This window comes from Pyrgilauda ruficollis, unplaced genomic scaffold (assembly GCF_017590135.1).
Source record: "Pyrgilauda ruficollis isolate IOZ18807 unplaced genomic scaffold, ASM1759013v1 scaffold149, whole genome shotgun sequence".
NCBI classification, from domain to species: Eukaryota; Metazoa; Chordata; class Aves; order Passeriformes; family Passeridae; genus Pyrgilauda; species Pyrgilauda ruficollis.
The window spans coordinates 248,371-266,667 of record NW_024513543.1 but is presented as its reverse complement, the minus strand read 5'-3'; the positions used below and the strand labels follow the sequence as shown (position 1 = coordinate 266,667).

Below are 18,297 nucleotides of genomic sequence, written 5' to 3'. Positions count from 1 at the left end.
CCCACCTTGCAGGGCACCCCGTTTGTTTCACAGGGTGCTCTGGGCAGCATTTTGCACCACCCAGAATGGTGAGACCCCAGCAGTGCCCCCGGCTGTGTTTAGGGTACCCCATAGGGTACCCCACGGGGCAGCTGGGGGGATGCAGAGCCTGAACCCCTTTGCTCCTGCCCGGAGCTGAGTCATGCCAAGCTTTGGGTGTCCTGGGCTGTTCCTCCCCCCTGCATGTGCCTCCCCAGTGAGTAATGCTCAGGCGACAGAGATCAGCTCCCGGCTCAGCTCCCGGCTCTGCCATCTCCTTATATGACCGGAGGAGCTGCCGGGCAGCGTCACACAGGAGCCGGGCACAGCCCCGTGTCCTGGCACCACTCAGGGCATGGAGGCACCCTGGCATCGGCGTGGGCAAAGCCTCTGGGGTGCTCCTTCATCCCCTGGGTGCTGTGGCCTGGCAGAAGGCAGCAAAAGGTCCGTGAGCTCCGGGCAGGGCTGCGTGTCCCAGCCCGGGGAGGTGGCAGCCAGGTGGCACTGTGGAAACGCTGGAGTGGGCACGGCTGTGACAGAGGCAGAGCTGGCACCCGGCAGCACTGAGCTAGCATGAAGCATGGCTCCGGGGCTCTGCCTGCACCCCGCTGTGCCCGGGTGGGCGAGGGTGCTGCCAGTGCCCCCCAGCCTAGCCCAGCAAAGCCCCCACATTGCCTGCAGCAGGAAAAACTGGATATGGGAGCAGCTGGGAATGCCCTGGAGGGTTTCTCTGCCCCAAAGAGTCAGCAGGGTCACCCCACCGTGCCCACCTGGCACCCCAGTTCCCACAGCAGTTAAAGAGCCTTTAAGTTAAAGCAGCAGTGCTGAGCACACACAAACTCCTGACTGCAGGACAGGAGCCAGGTTTCCTGCCGTGCTTCCTCAGCGAAGCTTTTCCCCTTTCTGTTGTTTTTTTCCTCCTTTCTGGGAGCTTTAGGAGCAAACCTCAGTTATGGCAGTGCTGAAAATCAACCACGAGGGGAAGGAGAGCCCGGGTTTTGGATCATCTGGTAAATGAAAGGCAGCATCACCCAGGGGCAGGTGGGTCGAGGAGTCTGTCTGGGCTTCCACGGGGGCACAGGGCTGGCACAAACACAGCTCCTAACCCTTCACCGGGGCATGGAGCACATGCTCAGCTGAGATCACCGCCTCTCCCATCACTGCTCTTCCCCCCTTCCACAGCATCACACCCTCCTGGCAAACCACAGCAAAGGCAGCCGCGGACAGACAGACAGACAGACAGACAGCTCAGCAAGACACATCCCTGGCTGCCGCACGTGCCAGGGCTCCCCGTTCCGCCGGCAAGCACGGGCAGCGCCCTGCCGGGGTGCGGAGCCCCGCTCCACCCTGCCCGCGGCGCCAGCAGCCTTGGGAAAGGAAAGCCAGAACAAAGATGACGTTTCTTCTGATCTGGGCTATTAAAAACAAGGTGGAACGAGGCGGGTCAGAGCTCCCGACGCTGCCCAGCTCCTCGGCTCCAGCTCCCCATCCCCTCCTGCTGCCGGTGAATCAGCGAATGCCCGAGCGTGTGCGGGCACAGCCGGCTGCTGGCACAGCGGGCACATTCCCCACCTTCAACATTTCCTTCTGGCTTTCATCATCCCCCGGCGGCCACGTTCCTGCTGGGAGGGACAGGGAAAAGCCCGCGGGGTCCCGTGCCGGCCCCTGGGCATCGCCACCCAACTCCAGTGTGACAAAAATTGGGATTATGGAAAGTGTCAGACAGCAAAGCTCCTGTGGCCCCGGAAAACCAACGTCCCAAACACAGGGGTTTGTGCAAATAGGGATTTTGGCTCTGAGTATCCCTCCTCATTTGCACAGGAATAGTGGGAGCTCGAGCTGGGGTTCATCTGGATTAACCAGAGCAGCTCCATCCCACCCAGGGCTGGGGGTTGTTCTGCACCAGCCGCCCCAGTCTGTGAGGGCAGCACAAATCAATATTTGCCTGCAAATGTCTCACAGAGGAGCTTCCAAAGGTCAGCAAAACAAGGGGAGAGAGAAGGGGCTGGGAGGAAACCTTGGAACCCTCCCCAGGCACCATCAGTGGTAAAATCAGAACTGAGCAAAAGGAAGCTCCAGTGATAAGAACAGAGATGTTCCTTTTTCCAGCAGACGTCTGGGCACCAAAATTAGAATAATATCTTTTAAAAAAGACAAGACTTCCCTTCCCACAGCAGGGCTGGCAGCGCTGCACTGGGGGGGACGTGGGAAAGCCCCCCTTGCTGTGGGATATGAAGGTGGAGGGCAGGGATAAGGAGGTTCCAGGCAAGGCTGGAAGCAAACATCATTCCTGTGGCTTTCATCCTGCAAAGGCAAACAGCTGAGCTGGACAGCCACCTGCTCATGACTTAATCATTCCCCAGCAGCACGAGCTCCTGCTGCCAGGCTGGAGGGCAAATCCCCCAGCACACCAGCAGTTATGGGGTCTACAGGAATGTGACATCCCAACAGGGGCCACCCAAAGGGACCAGCTCTGGTGAGATGGACAGAGCCAAGAGGAGAACCCAGGGCCTCCAGAACCTCAAAAATAACTCAAGAGGAGACTGCTCCCTGCACAGCAGGATCAGGAAGAGGCTCCCACATTTCCTGCAGGAAGAGCAGTTGGCATACCCAAGGCATCACCTTCCTTTCCTTGGTGGGGCTCACTTTTTGGTGCCCCAGATTGAGCACCTTTCCTGGGACACCCAGAAAAAACCCCTCCATGCATCCCCCAGCGTGACCCCAGCTCTCCGTGCCCCTGACACTGATCCTTGCCCACGAGCCACGTGCACACAAAGCCAGCCTGGACACATCTCACTCCGACTCTCCCCAGCACTGCCTGGCCTTTGGAACTCTCTCTCAGCCCGGGAGCGAGCGTCACGCTGGAGGGGGGGTGATCTCACCGCTGCTTTCCCAGCAGGACAAACCTCCCTCCATCCACCCTCCCCAAGGCTGCTGGGATTCTGCTGACACAGCAGCTCAGGCATTATTTCATCGCTTCCCACTTCTCGGAAGCCTCCCGTGGCTTGTCACCCCTCCGAGGACGCTGGCAGTGCCTGCTCGTTGAGTGATGCCACGAAATTCACGGCCACGTAAGCCCGGAAAGCACCGAACCCCGCGGAGCTGGCACGGACTCGGTGGCATTGTCCTGCACGGGGAGGGCAGGAGGGAACAGGGAAAGGCACAGATCAAAGCTGAACGGAGAGATTGGAGCCATCCTGGATGCACTGGGAAATGCTGGGTGAGAGGGGAGAGGTGAGGATGGGGATGCAAAGGGAAGGAACAGCAAAGAGAAAGAACAGCAAAAGCCTCCCAGCAGAAAATAGCACGAGCTCTGCAGGAGGGAGCACCACCAGCCCCGGGCAGAGGAAGGCTTGCTCGCACACCCACGTGCAAGAGGACACACCACACACGTCTGCACGCCTTCCCAGGGGCCTGTGCTGACACGAGAGGTGGCTTCTTTCCCAGGCTGGGGGAGGAGGAGGAAGGTGATGCCATCTCTGGGTCCCTCCCTGCCCCTCCGGCCACGGGGACACCTCCACAGAGCCGCTGGATAAACAGCTGCTCCAGAATTCCCAGCACACCCCGGCAGTGCGGGGAGAAAGCCATGAAAAAACAAATCACCAAAAAACCCCCCAGCAGGAGATTTGATAGAAACCCCGGCAGAGGGGAGAGGCACAGGGGAGCAACCCAAATCCCAAATCCTGCACCCGCTGCCTGCACAGCAGCACCAGGAACGCCCTGAATGCTGGAAAAATCTCCCAACTTATGTGAGAGGCAGACCCCGCTGTGCTGGGGCTGCTCGGGGTGCAGAGCTGCTCGCCAAGCCCAGGGAGAGCCATGGGGAGCTGGATAGGAGTGCAGGCACTGGGATCATCCCCAGCAGCTCAAGTCCAAGCTTTGCACTTCCCACAGCAGCGGCTTAGGGAGCAGGAAAGCCGGGGGGCGGAGGGATGGCCGGCATCAAAACTCCTTTTCTGCCAGCTAACAAAAGAGCCGGTGTCTCCGCAGAGAGGCTCGTTATTCCAACGCCAAGCAGAGGCTGCTTGGCAGCGGGGGAAATAGGGAAATGTTGGGCTAGTGGGAACTGGCTGAGCTTTGTTTGGGGGCTGCTGTGTTTGCACAGGCTCCATACAACGGGGGTGTTGGGGCCACGGGGGTCAGGGCTGGGCTGTCCCCTGGGTATGGCCACCAGCTCCACAAATAAAGCACAGAGGTCACTGCCCAAGGTGCTGTTAGGAAGTTGTGGGTCCCCTGTTTTTTCTGCCTGCAGCTCCCCAGGTGTGCCCCAAAAGGCAGCTCAGGGTCTCCCCAGCCTCGCCACGCTGCCAGCGCGAGGACGGCGCTGGTGGAGCTGGAGATGTGCAAAGCCTCCTCTGAGAAATGGAGGTCAAAGAGAAGGAAGCAGCCGATTCCCTCCTCTTCCTCTGCAGATGGAGGGCAGGCAGCAACCTTGAGCCCTGATCTCATTAGCTGTCCCAAACTAAGCAGTGTGAAACCTGATTAACGCCGGGCGGGTGAAGGAGCGGCGGCTTGCTCTGCCAGCCAGCCCCAGCACCCTGCCTCTGGAGAGGGGGGGGTCTGAGGAGCACAGCACCCACAGCTGCCCCCACAAAGCACCCAGGACCTGGTCCTGGTCCTTCCCAGCTCGCTCACACCCCAGGTCATGGCTGTGCTGTGCCCTGAAGTGATGCTTCATCCCAGCTGCTCCCGCCAGCTCCCGGCCAGTTGGCCTTGGCGTGCAGCAGCACAGAGAAATGTAGGATTAAAAAAAAGGGGGAGGCAGGAGCCCAAAACTTCTGTTCCCTAGAGACCTGCTCTCCTGCAGAGAAACTTAATCCCTGTTAAAAAGCAAATGAAATAATCCAGTTGCTAACACTGCTCTGGCCGCTCCGTTCAAGCCCCAGATCCGCCGGACCCCTCCAGCCTGGCCCAAGCCCAGCAGATTCCCTCAGCAGGGCTGAGCTGGACCTCTCTGGGGCTAAAACCATCCCTGGCACCACAAAGCAGTGGTTGGAAAGCTGTAAATCAGCAGAGATCCTCAGTTAGGACACAGCCTGTGAGTGTCCCTGCCTGGCAGGGCTGCCCAGGGGACACCGGGTGGCCGTGCTGGAAGTGTCCCCCACCTTTTCCCAGGAGACACCAGCCCCATCCTCCTCATGCACAAGGACACAGGGCTGGCAGAGCTCGTGCTGGAGGAGCCAAAACTCACCAGGGTCTCCACCCAGGGCAGCCAGGGAAGATGTTGGCCCTGGATCTCTTATCACACCCGGCCACCTTGGACGGCCCCGTCTGCTCCTCGGGGAAGCCACCACACGATGGGACGAAAGCAAACAGTGACAAGGGGACAGGCTGTGGCACCACTCCAGCACCGTGGCACACAGCAGGGCAGGATGCTGCTCCTGCCTCCTGCTCTGACCCCACACATCCTTCAGGCAGCACCTGACACCCAAATCCCTCCTTTTTAACAGCAGAAACTCAGCGGAGCTGCAAAATTCCTCACTGCGGGCACATGTGCCACGGTGAGGTGACAGGAACAAGCATGGACCCACTCCTTGGTCACAGGGGAAAATCTGAGCCCGGTTCCCCTGGGGAAAGCACGTGGCAGCTCCAAGGTCAGATGGAGCCAGATTAGCTGGCAATGCACGGACAGGGCCGAGGAGATGCCAGGTTTGAGCCGGCTACCAAGTAAACAACAAAACTCCTCAGAAAGCGAAACCGGCCGGCCTCGTGCTCGCTGGTAAAATTAACCCAGCAATAAATTTGTAATCTAATGGGTTTCCTCAGCCCAGCCCAAAGGATCTGGTCATCTCGGGGCCGTGACCGACGCTGCACCGGGAAACTCAAGATGGAAACTGCGTGGAAAGTCTGGGTGACCCCACACCCACCGGGGCAGGGTCCCCCCTGGAGCAGCATCCTTTGTCCCCAGCATGGAGACAGGGATCTGGCAGGGCCCCCCAGCCCCATCCCAGCTGGGGGCACTGGGATGCTCTCCAAGCCCCTTGGAGGGCTGACAGGGATGGATGCTGGCACGGAGCCGGGGGTCAGGGGCCTGGACTTACACACACGAGCATTTACATATGAAACACTCCCAGCTCCAATATCCGCTGCTGCCTCCACCTCCCCGGGGAGATGAATAGAGATGAGGGGGGGAGAAGGGAAAAGAAACCTCTCCAGCAATAAAACCTTGTTTTCCTCCAGCTCTGGCCAGCCCTGTAGCTCAAGGGCAGGCTGGGCTGGCTGTTCTCAGTCCTGGGAGCACACTTAGATCCATGGCAGTGGCAAACAGTGACAGCAGGATGCACGGCACAGCATCCCCATGCCAGAGAGCCAAACATTCCCTGTGGGCACCCCTTTTGTGCTTGGATGCACTGGAAAACCCCCAGCAGCATGAAAGGGCTCAAACTGTGCTGGTTCAAGCACAGAATCCCAGACTGGTTTGGTTGGAAGGGACCTTAAAGGCCATTTCACCCCCACGGGCAGGAACACCTTCGACCAGACCAGGTTGGACAACTCCAGCCTCCACCCCACTGAACTAAAGCCACAAAGGGCTATGGTAAACACAGCTGGTGACAGAAAAAGTCGTCATCACTGGGTCTAGAGGCAGCAAAACAGACCAAAACCCACAGACTGGGCTTCTCAGGGACGTGCCACCCGCGCTTCCACGTCCTTGTTCCGGGCTCGCGGGAACGGAAAGTGCCAGGAGCTCTGGGATGCGGGAGCCAACACTCCTGGCTGAGCTCTGGGCAGCACCTGGAGAGGGGAAGGCTGCCAGCTCAGCTCCTGCAAGCAGTCACCTTGTAAACACGATTAATAATGTCATCTTGGCTCCCTGCACCTCGCTCTCGCGGGCACGACGGGAATTCGCCGAGCTGCAGCCGGAGACGGGGCTGGAAAGCTGCATGGGAGAGCTTCAGCAGCAGCCCCAAAACACAGAGTGGGGCTCAATGGCACCCAAACCCCACACCCAAAGCCAGCACCCATCCCTGCTCTGGCTGCTGAGGGGATGGAGATGGAGGGGACAGAGGCAGCCACCACCCCCGGCACTCCCAGCCAGCACATGGCAGCTCAGGGCTCCTTTCACATTGATTCCCAGTGCCAGCTGCAGCGAGGCTCAGGAAAAATGTATGATGGACACCAGGGCAGCATAAGAAAGTGAATTATATTCCTCCCAGACTCTATAACTCAGGGCAGCTGTCAGCACAGAGCTGTGGGATTAACCCTTCGCAGCGGCGGTGGCGGCACGGGAGGGTGGGGACACTGCCAGCCCGCTGGTGACAACTCCCTTGGCTCCCTGCTAAATTAAACATGGAATTGATTCACCTTTGTTATACAATGGGATCAGCTGGTAAAGCCCAGCCGAGGCCTTGCTGTAAAAAGGGGCAAGTCAATGACAGCATTGTTGGATGACAGGCGATGGCATTCCAGGTGCCTTCTGTTTCCCTCTCCTCTCCTTCTAGCAGAACTCCTGCAGCAGGATGAGGCTGGCTGGGAATTCCAGAGGAAAAAGCTCCTCTGACAGTAGGGAGGGTAAGAAATAGAGAAAGAAAGGGGAGAAAAAGCATTCTCAGAGCACCAGGTAAGCCGAGCTGCTCTCCCGCAGCCCTGGCTCGCTGCTTGTGACAGTGGGACAACGGCTGCGTGCCTCCAGCCACCTGCCAGGGGCCAGCCCAGCACGATCGGGTGTCCCAGCTGGCTCTCCAGGGACAGCCTGAGAGGCAGGAGAGGGCAGAGCACTGAGAAAGAGCTTTAGAAAGAAGAGAAGTGGGAAAACAGCAATCTGCACCCGGGTGCCACCTCGCACCCGCAGCCACGCGGTGAAAACGCGCTCAGCAGAGCCCGTGGGAACAGCAGCCTGCTCTCCCCCAGAGCAGGAATTGGAGCTCAGTTCCTTCCCCAGTTGTTCTTGTGCTCCTTTGTGCCCAGCTCCAAACCCAAGAAGAGGACAAAAGAGGGAAGTGAAGCCCTGGAAGCACCACCCCTCCCCGGCAGCTCCTCCTGGCCGTGCCCGGAGCGCTGGATCCGCCTGATCGGGGATCGATGACAGATGGTGGCACCCATCTGCTCAGCCTCCCCCTGCCATGGGTCACAAATACCTCTGAGGGTGCCGAGTCCATCCAGGAACTTCTTGTACTTCTCCAAGTTCATCTTCCAGCAGAACACACCCTCCCTTGCTCAGCTGGGTGGCATCGGGGCACCCACCAGCTCCAGCCACTGTCCCCAGCTCAGCATTCCTGCTGGACTCCTCTCCGTCGCCCTTTGACCACTGGCAGTGTTTCCTTATTTGATGAAAGCCTCCCAGGGCTGAGGCCACCCCCCTTTTTGCAAATGAGCCCAGCAACTGCCCTGAACCACCAGGGCCCCCCGGCATCCCTCATCCCACCCCTCCACGCCGGAGCTTTCAGAGATTGTATGTCCCGGGGATATTTCCAGCAAGGAGAGTGTTTGAGGGAATTGGGAGGGGAAAGAAAAAAAAAAAACCAATGGGATTTAAGGCGAGGAAAACGCAGGCAGGGGCAGATGGGCTCCCATCCTTGTGGGAAAAGCCACCCTGGTGACTGCCACCAGGCCAACAGTGTGGGAGAAGGAGTCAGAAAAGTGCCATAAAATGTTGGAAAAATGGGCCAGGTGAGACCCAGGAGCAGATGGGGAGCAGATCCCTCCTGTCTCTGCCCCCTGACACTCGCCACATGTTCACCTCATCCTGGCTGCAAGGGGCTTACAAAGCTGAAAAGGAGATTTACTGGTTTTAAAGGAATTTTTGGCAGCAGGAACCAGCCCAGAGCCATCCGAGTGCCTGACCTGCTCATTGCTGCCCTTCAGCAGGACTGGTGTCCACCAGGCACAGACCAGGACTTCTGTTAAATCAAATAATAAAGACAATAATGGCAATGATAATTATAATAATATAATCATCATCAGTAGTGTTGAAACGTGCTGTCATGGAGGTGGATCCTGCTCTCCCCATTCCCTCTCTGGAAAGATCCCAGCAGATTGAGCAAGACCCACCACACGGTGCAGGATCATCCTGCCTGGGCTCCCACACAGCATTTGAGCTTTGCCAGAGGAAGGGGAGAGAAATAGAGCAAGGATGTGCTGCAGGAGCCAAATCTCCCCCCAAAAATCGGGGGGGAAGCTCCCTGAAACTCAGGGTAGCAAGGAGATTCCTCTCATCCACGGGCACTTGAACCCCTGGCTCCTTCCCTGTTTGTGAGATGCATCCCCAGAACAAATCACATCCCATGGCAAATTATCCATAAAAATATTAATAAAAAACAAAACACTCATGGAAGCAACCCTGTGTCCACCTCCTCCACAGCTCCAGGACACACAGACACTTCTCCAGGGACAGACACACACCGGGGGTATCACTTTGCATGGTGAGCACAGCAAACCCAGCAGGCCAGTTGCTGCTTGTGCCCCTGACAGCTGGGAACCAAGGAGCCAAAATTCCCTTAGGGAGCTCCCAGTTGGAAAGAGGGGCAGTGGTGAGGTGCCTCCTCCACACCCTGGTTACCCCAGCACCCTCTGCACCCCTGGGGATGGAGGTGACATCCTCAGCTCCCAGCGAGGAGCTGATCCAGGAGCTGATCCAGGGAGCTGATCCATCCATCTCCACCAGGGAGTGGCCACATGAAGAGCCTGGATTTAGGAGCTGGAGGTGCCTGGTGCCCTCTGCATCCCTGGCATCACAGGGCCATTCCCAGCCATGCCCCCGCGCCCGCCGGCAGCAGAATCAAAGTTGTTGGGAGAAGCCAAGTTGTCACCACTAAAAATAGCACAATGGAATTTTCCTCTAAAGGAAGGGAAAAAAAAAAGGGAAAAAAAAAATCCTGATCCTTGCTGACAAAGGGGTTGTGAGAAGGAAGGGTGGGAACAGCCCTGTGGAGGGGACATGAGGGGACATCAGGTCCTTCCTCTCCAACACCCCCAAAGAGGCACGGAGAGCTGAGCCCATCACGGGGGGACAGTGAGATCCCACCTTATTTATCCCCATCCCTCCCTTCCTGGCAAAGGGAAGAGACCAGACCCCTCCAGGATGGCCACTGGACAGGGCAAGCAGGCAGCAAAATGACAGCAGGAGGAAGGAGATGGGGGGAATTCACCCCAGAACCCCCTGAGCTCCCCCAAACCCTGCCTTGATGGGGAGAAGGACACTTCCCTCCTCCAGCCCCGAGGGGGTTAATGGCAAGCGGGTCTGACGCCACCAGATCCCATCCCCAAGCATCCCAGCTCCTCTCCCCTCTGCCGGGAACGCCAGGAATTCCTGGAGGAGGGAGGATCCCTCCAGCTGGCTCCACCAGCACACTGAGACTGGGGAGGGGGGCGTCAGGGGAGCCCCCAGCTCCCGAAACATCCAGGAATCCCAGATCTCCCAGCACAGCAACTGCCCTCCCAGCAGGAACGAGAAGCATCCCAAACAGCTGAAATATCCCCCAGGATGAAATATCCCCCCCAGGATGAAATATCCCCCCCAGGCAGCAGCGTCTGGAGCCACCTACACTGAAACCTCCCGTGCCACCACTGATGTCCCCAGCGCTGTCACCCCGGAGCTGAGGGGATGCTGGGACACCTCAGCAGCCCCAAAAGTGGGGATGGGGCTGTTGAAGCCATGCCAAGGATGTTGTCAGAGCCAGGGAATGGATCCTGGACACGTCTGGGGTGCAGGTGGATTTATTTAGGGACAGCCTTAAGGCTGCACTGTCACCAGAGGGGTCACAGGGACCACACCAGCTGTCCCCAGCATCACTGTGGTGGCAATTGAACACGCCTGAAGCACGGGGTGGTGCATGGGGGCACTAATTAACGCTCATTAGCTGGTGGGCAGAGCGGGACCACCAGGCTGGGAAGATATCCCGACCCCACCCCGCATGGAAAGGAGTCGCTCCCACAGGATTTACCAGGAGCAAAACTGCCCAAGGTCAGCTGGAATCTCCCAGCCAAGGGAGCCCTTGTATACAGTTTCCTGCAGGGAAAAATAAACTGCTGGCAAAAGCATTTCTGTAGGGTCACAACGGACCCAAATAACAATTAATAAAAACCAAGATGAGTCCCAGCCTGACAGGACACAAAAATCCCACTGGGATCAAGGCACAGCTTTGTGGCTGTGCAGGAGAGGGGTGGATGGCTGGGGGAGCAAGGGCAGAGCAAGAGACTTGGAGAAGGAGCTGGTTTCAATCCCAGCCATGCCAGGATTACGCCCCCGACCTGGGCAGGGGTCCCAGCAGAGCTTGGGGAAGGGGAAAAGGCTCCCAGCAGAGCTCAAGGTGGGCAAAACAGAAGCTGGGAGAGAACACAGCCCACGCAGGTGCTGCAGAGGTGCAAAACACAGCACTCATCACCTGTGGGAGGCTGGAAAAGCTTCTCCAGCATCATTAAAAAAAAAAAAACCACTCATCTGAGCAGAGGAGGGCAGGCAGGGCACGCTGGGACTCAGGGGAGGGAAACAGGGCTCAACAGGAAATGAAAAATGGAAATGCAGGCTTGTCACGCACAGGAAAACAACAAAATAAACACAACTGTGGCCTCCCAGCGCCCGGAGCTGGCTGGCTCAGAGCGCTGATAAACAGTGGGTGACAAAGGGACACTCCAGGCACGGAGAGGACACGGCTGCAGGGACCAGGAGAGGCTCTGCAGCCAGACCTGTCCCACCTCTGCTGGCAGCCACAGGGCCAGGCTGTGCTCTGAGGGGCCACAGGGAGCTGCAGCCCATCCTGCCAGGATCAGCATCCTGCTTCTCACCCCGAATCTCCCAAACCATCTTGCCCAAGAGCCCCCCTCCCACTCCCCCCCCCATCTTCCAGGAATCCCTGGGCTTATCTGACCCAGGAGCAGGACACTCAGATCACATCCCAGGACTCATTTCACCCTGTCCAGGGCCAAACACAGGCCAAATCTGATCACTCAGCCTCCTGCCCCACCACACATCCCCGTGGGAAGCTGAGGCTGGAGGATCCCCCTCCCCGGCCCCCCAGCCGGGTGAGATCCATCCAGACACACAAAACCCCACCACAAGAGCTTGGAAGTGAAACTTCCCAGCTCATTAACACAAGCATCCTGCGAATTTCCTTGGCAGTTTCCCTCTCCAAGCTGGAGGCTGTTTAAACCTCCCCAGACCCCCCAGACAGGGCAGTGCTGAGAGATTAAATCTGGAGTTTCCCCGGAGAAAGAGCAGAAGGAAGGCAGGAAAGGAAGGCAGGAAAGAAGTCTGGAAGGAAAGGCAGATCTCAAGGACAGCATCCAGCAGGGATGAGGGGTGTGCTGGGCAGATCAGCTCCTTGCCTCCAACCCTGCTCCCCCAGCACCGGCTCTGCTGGGTCCCACCCTGGGATGGGATGGGACGGGACGGGATGGGACGGGATGGGATGGGATGGGATGGGACGGGATGGGAAAGGTGTGAGCAATCAGGGCTGAGGAGAGGAGCCGGTTTGCTGGTCCTGCCCATGGAGCTGGCAGGGCTCACCCACTGCCGGGGGGCACGGCACGGCTGACCAGCCCCAGCAGCCAGGGCTCCAGCTGTGTCCCCATCCCAGGTGTGGCAGCACCGCCTCTCCCCAGGGCAGCGATTGCCTCACCTGCCTGGAACACTCCGCTGGCGTTGCTAAGATCCAGCCACAGCACGGCAGAGACGCCCTGTGCCACAGACATGTTTTATGAAAAATCCTTTTGTCAGGATCTTGTCTCCTGAGAAGCCAGGATGCTTCAGCTTCTCCATGTTTTGCTGCTTTTGGAATGTGATTTGGAGGATTGTTTACCCAGCATGTGAAATTGTTTTTACTTGATGACCAATGACAGCCACCTGTGTCGAGGCTGTGAGTGGTCACAGGATTTTGTTATCCATTCTATTCCTTTCCTTTTGAGTCTTCTGACAGATCCTTTCTTTCTGTTCTTTTTAGCAGAGTTTTAGTATAGCATTTTAATATAATATAATATCATAATATAATAAATCAGCCTTCTAAAACATGGAGTCAAGATTCTCATCTCTTCCCTCGTCCTGGGACCCACGAACACAACCACAGCCCTGGGCATGGCAGAGACACAGAGAGGATTGGGAAGGGCTGGATTGTTGGATATCAGGGAGAGGGGTTCCTTCCAGGGTTTCCCTGTGTTGCTTCCCAGCTGCTCTGAGCATCCTCCTGCCACCCCACGGCTGTCCTGGCCCTGCTGCTGCAGCCAGCAGAGAAACACTGCCCCGTGCAGGAACCAGCCACATGGTCCAGGCAGGGCTCACAGCCCCTCTGTCCAGGAGTTTGGAGCTGGATCCAGCGATCCCAGCATGGACCAGCTCCTTCTTGCCCACCCCCAGCTCCAGCACAGCCTCTCCCTGCAGCAAGACAGGAGGAACTGGAACCTGCAGCACCCTGCTGCTCCCACAGCCTGGATTTATCCATTCCAGACCCATAAAAAAGGCACTTATCACCAGGGTATTCAAACAATGGTGTTAAGACACTTTAAATTTAAATAAAACCTCTTGTTTTACTTCCCTCTGGGAGGTTCCTTGCCACTGGCATCAGCCACGGTATGTCCAGAGCAGTCTAAACTTAGCTGACACAGCCTGGAAAGGAGGTTGGCTCAGACCCAGCAGACGGAGGTCAAAGACTCCGGTCTCGCCCCGGAGCATGAGCCGGGAAGGAAAAGGCTCCACGGGAATGCAGAGCTGAGCAGAGCAGGCAGGGAACAGCCCCAGCCCTTTCCAAAGGCTGCTGAGAGGAGATCAAAGCCTCCCGGCGCAGCCCCGCTCACATCCCGGTGCCAGGCAGGTACAGGGTGAGGCCACCTCGCAGCCACCCCCTGCCCTCCCAGGGGATCTTCTCACCACGTGGGAAGGAGGAGAAGCAGCCAAGAGCCGCAGGAGCTGTGAGAGCAGGGCTCAGCCACGGTTCTGGGTCATCAGCAGGGCACCAGGACACGGCCGCGGCTTCCGCTGGTCCCGGGGATGCCGGCGGCATGGGGGGAGGCACACGCCTCTGTGCCAGGCAATCCCAGCCCGGGAGGCACCTCCGGGCCTTGGCATGGGGATGGCTCCACGCAGAGAGCCAGCCAGGCCAGGAGGGGTGCATCCTGTCACCTGCAATGCCACCAGCCCCGTTTCCCTGCTGGCTGAAGCAAAAGGAGCAAAACAGCTCCTTGCACCCACCTCACACACCCAGGGCTGCCCCGGGCTCCTGCCACCTCCCTGAGCCCCCCTTTTGCCTCTGGTCCCCTTCCCCCATGCCAGAGAAGCCAATGACTGCCACACAAACCCCCCCAAAAATCAGGGTTATTCACCCAATGATGGAAAATCCCTTGGCCTCCAGCCCAGCTTCCCCCCACACTTGCTCCAGCCAGGGACTCTCCGCTCCAAAAGTGGAACTTGGCCAACCCTTCTCTTGAGGGATGAAGGGGAAGAAGGGCTTCCTCTCCCCCAGTGAGGAGTCACCACCACGCCAGCAGCCCCAGCAGTGATCTCACAGGCCACAGAGGCACCAGCCAGAGCGATGTTTGTCCCCGTGGGATGGATCTCCCAGCAATGCCTTGCATCAGGAGGCGGCTGCACGCTGGGGGAGCTGCTTGGCTCAAGGAACCTCCGAGTCCTCAACACCTCCAGGTGCGTTTGTTGTGGCACAACACCAGCCACAAGTGGGAAAAAATGAGGTTCTTCAGAGATGGCCACGGCCAGGAATGCCACCCACCACCAGGAAGGCTCCAGTCCCAACTGGAATGAATCCTGGTTGATCTATACAAGGGTCCCCCACCTCTCCTGCCCACCCTAAGGTCTCCTCCAGTCCTTGGGAGGTTGTTGCCTCCCTAAATGAAGGCAGTTTACTCAACCAAGGTGACAAACCACCTTGTGCTGTCCCAGTCCAAACAAGCCAGGCCACGTGCCGGGCACCACGGAGCAGGCAGACACAGCGCCGGGAGCAGGGAAAAGCTTTTAAGGTGCCACAGCTCCAGGTTTTCTACCCCCAATCCCAAAAAAACCCCCAGTTAATTACGAGAAAGAAAGGATTTCACCAGGATTGATTAGTTAATGTTTACAGCACTGAGAGCAGGGGAAGCATGACCTGTGTTCTGAGCTTGGCAGAGCCGCCGGCACCCTTGAGCTGCCGGGGGCTGCTCAGCTCGGGGCCACGATTTCCACACGAGGGTCAGCACCCCAAAACACGACAGGAGGCTGCCATGGGAACGGAGAGTGGCCTCAGATCAGGACAACACAGTCAGCCCAAACCCCAAAAGAGAGGTGTCCAAAAAGCTCCACCAGCAGCATCACCCCCGCGCCGACGCCGTCGCTCCCAGCGGGATCCGCGGCAGCAGGTCCCGGCATGTGCCGCGGCTCCAGGGATGAGGCAAGAGGGGCTGGAATCCCCACGGGGAACCAGCCTGCTGGCTTCCAACTGGGCCACACAGGTGAAGGCAGTGGCACTGGGGACCTGTGATTCTGGGAACTGGGGTTCTCTCCAGACGGGACAACCCCGAGGACGCCGGCGGCTGAAGGAAGCGAGAGCAGCAACGCGCTGAGACATCAGCGGAGCCACCACCCCCAAAATGCCCACTTTTAGCCCCATCCTGTGGTTGAAGCCACCCCCTCGGCAGCAGGGCACAGCAGGTGGGTGCCCCCGCAGCGCTGATGCAAACGTCCTCCCCCAGGCAGGCCCGGGATCGGGAGCATCCCGCGAGCCCCGGCGCCGCAGCGCTGCGGCACGGCACCCCGCTCGCTGCCGAGGGTGGGTGTTCTTAGAAAGAAAGGAAGGAATCACGGGGATCTGCCAGCTGCTTCACTCCTGCTCACCAGGGAAATCCAGGACTCGCAGCCTGCTCTGGGATCCTTCCTGTGCTGCCGCTCTCATTCCCTCCGGACCTGTCCCGGCTCGCTCAGCAGAGGCCTCGCTGCTCAAATTGGGATTTTTTTAGGGTATTTAGTGGTGCTGTCTAAGAGAAATGCATTTGCAATCCTGGCTCTGGCAGTGCCAAGCGTCCTCCTTGCCCTGCTGGATGTGGCAGGTCCGGGGTGGCCACCACAAGAACACCACAGGTCTGCCCTGCTCAGCAGTCACATCTCAGCGAAAACTCTCTGGTTTTGCAGGATTAAGAGGGGGAGGGGATGAGCCAGTGGAAAACTTGTTCTGGACAGGAAAAACCGAACGGTTTGCAGGAGCTGCAGCGGGGAATAACAGGGAAGAGACAACAAATCCACCAACTCAGACCCAAACAACCCAAACTGGGGCTCCCACTCGGCCCTTGCAGCGCTGGGGGGATGCCCCAGGAGGGGTGGGGAGCTCAGAAAGGGTCAAAAACAAAGAAAAGCTTTCATGGAGTATAAACACTCATTTCCCCTACACCACAAACAAGCTCTGACAACACCCAGCGGGGTATTTCCAGCTTTCTACCATATCCCAGTGCAAAAACCAGGTATTCCCTACAAAACTCCTTCCCAGAAGGACCCAGCTGCTCATGGAAGGCACCAACAGCCAGGGCAGGGAGCGGGCAAGGGGAGCCCAGGTGCCAAGGGTGCTCCAGCTGGACCAAGTGCATTACAGGCCCTGGAATTCCCATTTTTTTGCCTGGAACAAAGCAAACCCGATGCAAACAGCGGCTCCTTCCACGGCAGCGTCTCCACGCTGAACCCAAGGACATCAAAGCAGCTCTGTACTAATAAAAAAGTTTGTCAAGTACTTGGACGAGCCCAGGTCACGTTTCCCAGTGCCTTTTCCAAGGCACCCGAGGAGGTTTTATTCCCTGCTCCCTGCGGAGGCTGCACGTCTCTCCCACCTCTGGGATGTTTGAGTGGCACCCCCGGAATCAGGGAGCCAGGGAATCCATTCTTCCCCTTTTTCCGCAGGAAAAAAAAAAAGGAAAAGGAAACAGGCACTGCGAGCCCTGGCTCCTCTGAGCCCGGCCATCCGCATTTTAAAGAGACTTGGCTGCTGAACTCATAAAACGGAGCACGGGGAGCCCTGTGGGGCTGGAATCTGGGCTCCAGGACAAGCCGAGCGCTGCAGCGGGGAGGAGGAAAAAAAAAAAAAATCATAATAACAAGCAGAAGAATGAGAACGCACACCCAGCTGCCGGGGATGACATCAAAACTGCACACTCACTGCCGGTACCAGCACCTGGGCTCCTCATCCCCACCAGAGAGGGACCCCGGGGACACGGAGGGGTCCCCACAGCCCTGGTGGCCCCGCGGGTGAGGGCACAGGGATGGGGGACGCCGTGCTGCCCGCTGGGATGCCGGGCACCCCACGGAAGGCACACGGGGACCCCGAAACTGTGGGAAAGGCACCGAGGGGAGGTGGGGCGCTCGGGCAGGGCTGGCAGGCACCCCACGCCGGGGACAGCGCTGTCGCTCATCCCTCGGGCGCCCCACGCAGGGATGCTGAGCCCGCGGGCAGCCCACGCAGGAGCCGCGGCACCCGGGGAACCCACGCAGGGCCGGAGCCCCCGCACGCAGCCCAGGCAGGGCCGAGCGACAGCCGGGACGCTCGGAGCTGTCCCCACGCTGGGGACACCCGGAGCGGGGCACCCCACGCGGGGACAAGCCGAGGATGCTGCCCCCGAGCATCCACCCCGCAGCGCGCGCGGGCACCGGGATAACACCGAGAAAACACCGGGAAAACAACGGGAAAACAACGGGAAGGTTCCGGGAAGGCTCCGGGACGGCGCCGGGTGAGCCCCGCGGGGCGGCCCCGGCGCGCTCCAGGCCCGGCCGCGGGCCCGGCGGGCTCGGTACCTTTGTAGCGCTCCAGCACGTCCTCGTAGGCCTGCACGAACTCCTTCTCCTGGCTCCGGTTGGCCGGGAGCAGCCCCGGCACGTAGCCGGCCATGGCGGCCTTTGTGCCCGGGCTGGGCGCAGCTGCCGGCGGCGCGGCCAGGGCCCGTCTGTGCCGGGGCCGCTTCCGCCGCGCCGCGCCCGCCACCGGGACCCGCCCCGGGGACAGCCCACCGGCACCGGGTCCCGCCCCGGGGACACGTCCATTGGCACCGGGACCCGCCCCGGGGACAGCCCACCGGCACCGAGACCCGCCCCCCGGCACCGGGACCCGCCCCGGGGACAGCCCACCGGCACCGGGACCCGCCCCGGGGACAGCCCACCGCCACCGAGACCCGCCCACCGGCACCGGGACCCGCCCCGGGGACAGCCCACCGGCACCGAGACCCGCCCCCCGGCACCGGGACCCGCCCCGGGGACAGCCCACCGGCACCGGGACCCGCCCCGGGGACAGCCCACCGGCACCGGGACCCGCCCCGGGGACAGCCCACCGCCACCGAGACCCGCCCCCCGGCACCGGGACCCGCCCCGGGGACAGCCCACCGGCACCGGGA

At 59.5% G+C, this 18,297-nt stretch overlaps 1 protein-coding gene across 1 annotated transcript in view; it reads right to left on the bottom strand.

The window, feature by feature from the left end:
- LOC121349953 (microtubule-actin cross-linking factor 1-like) overlaps positions 1-17,904 on the bottom strand; it is a 131,865-nt gene extending 113,961 nt beyond the window's left edge. Inside the window, exon 1 of the mRNA XM_041460832.1 lies at positions 17,705-17,904. Coding sequence (XP_041316766.1) covers positions 17,705-17,798 — 94 coding nt within the window. The 5' untranslated portion in view covers positions 17,799-17,904. The remainder of the gene's footprint in view (positions 1-17,704) is intronic.
- Between the last annotated feature and the right edge of the window lie 393 nt (positions 17,905-18,297).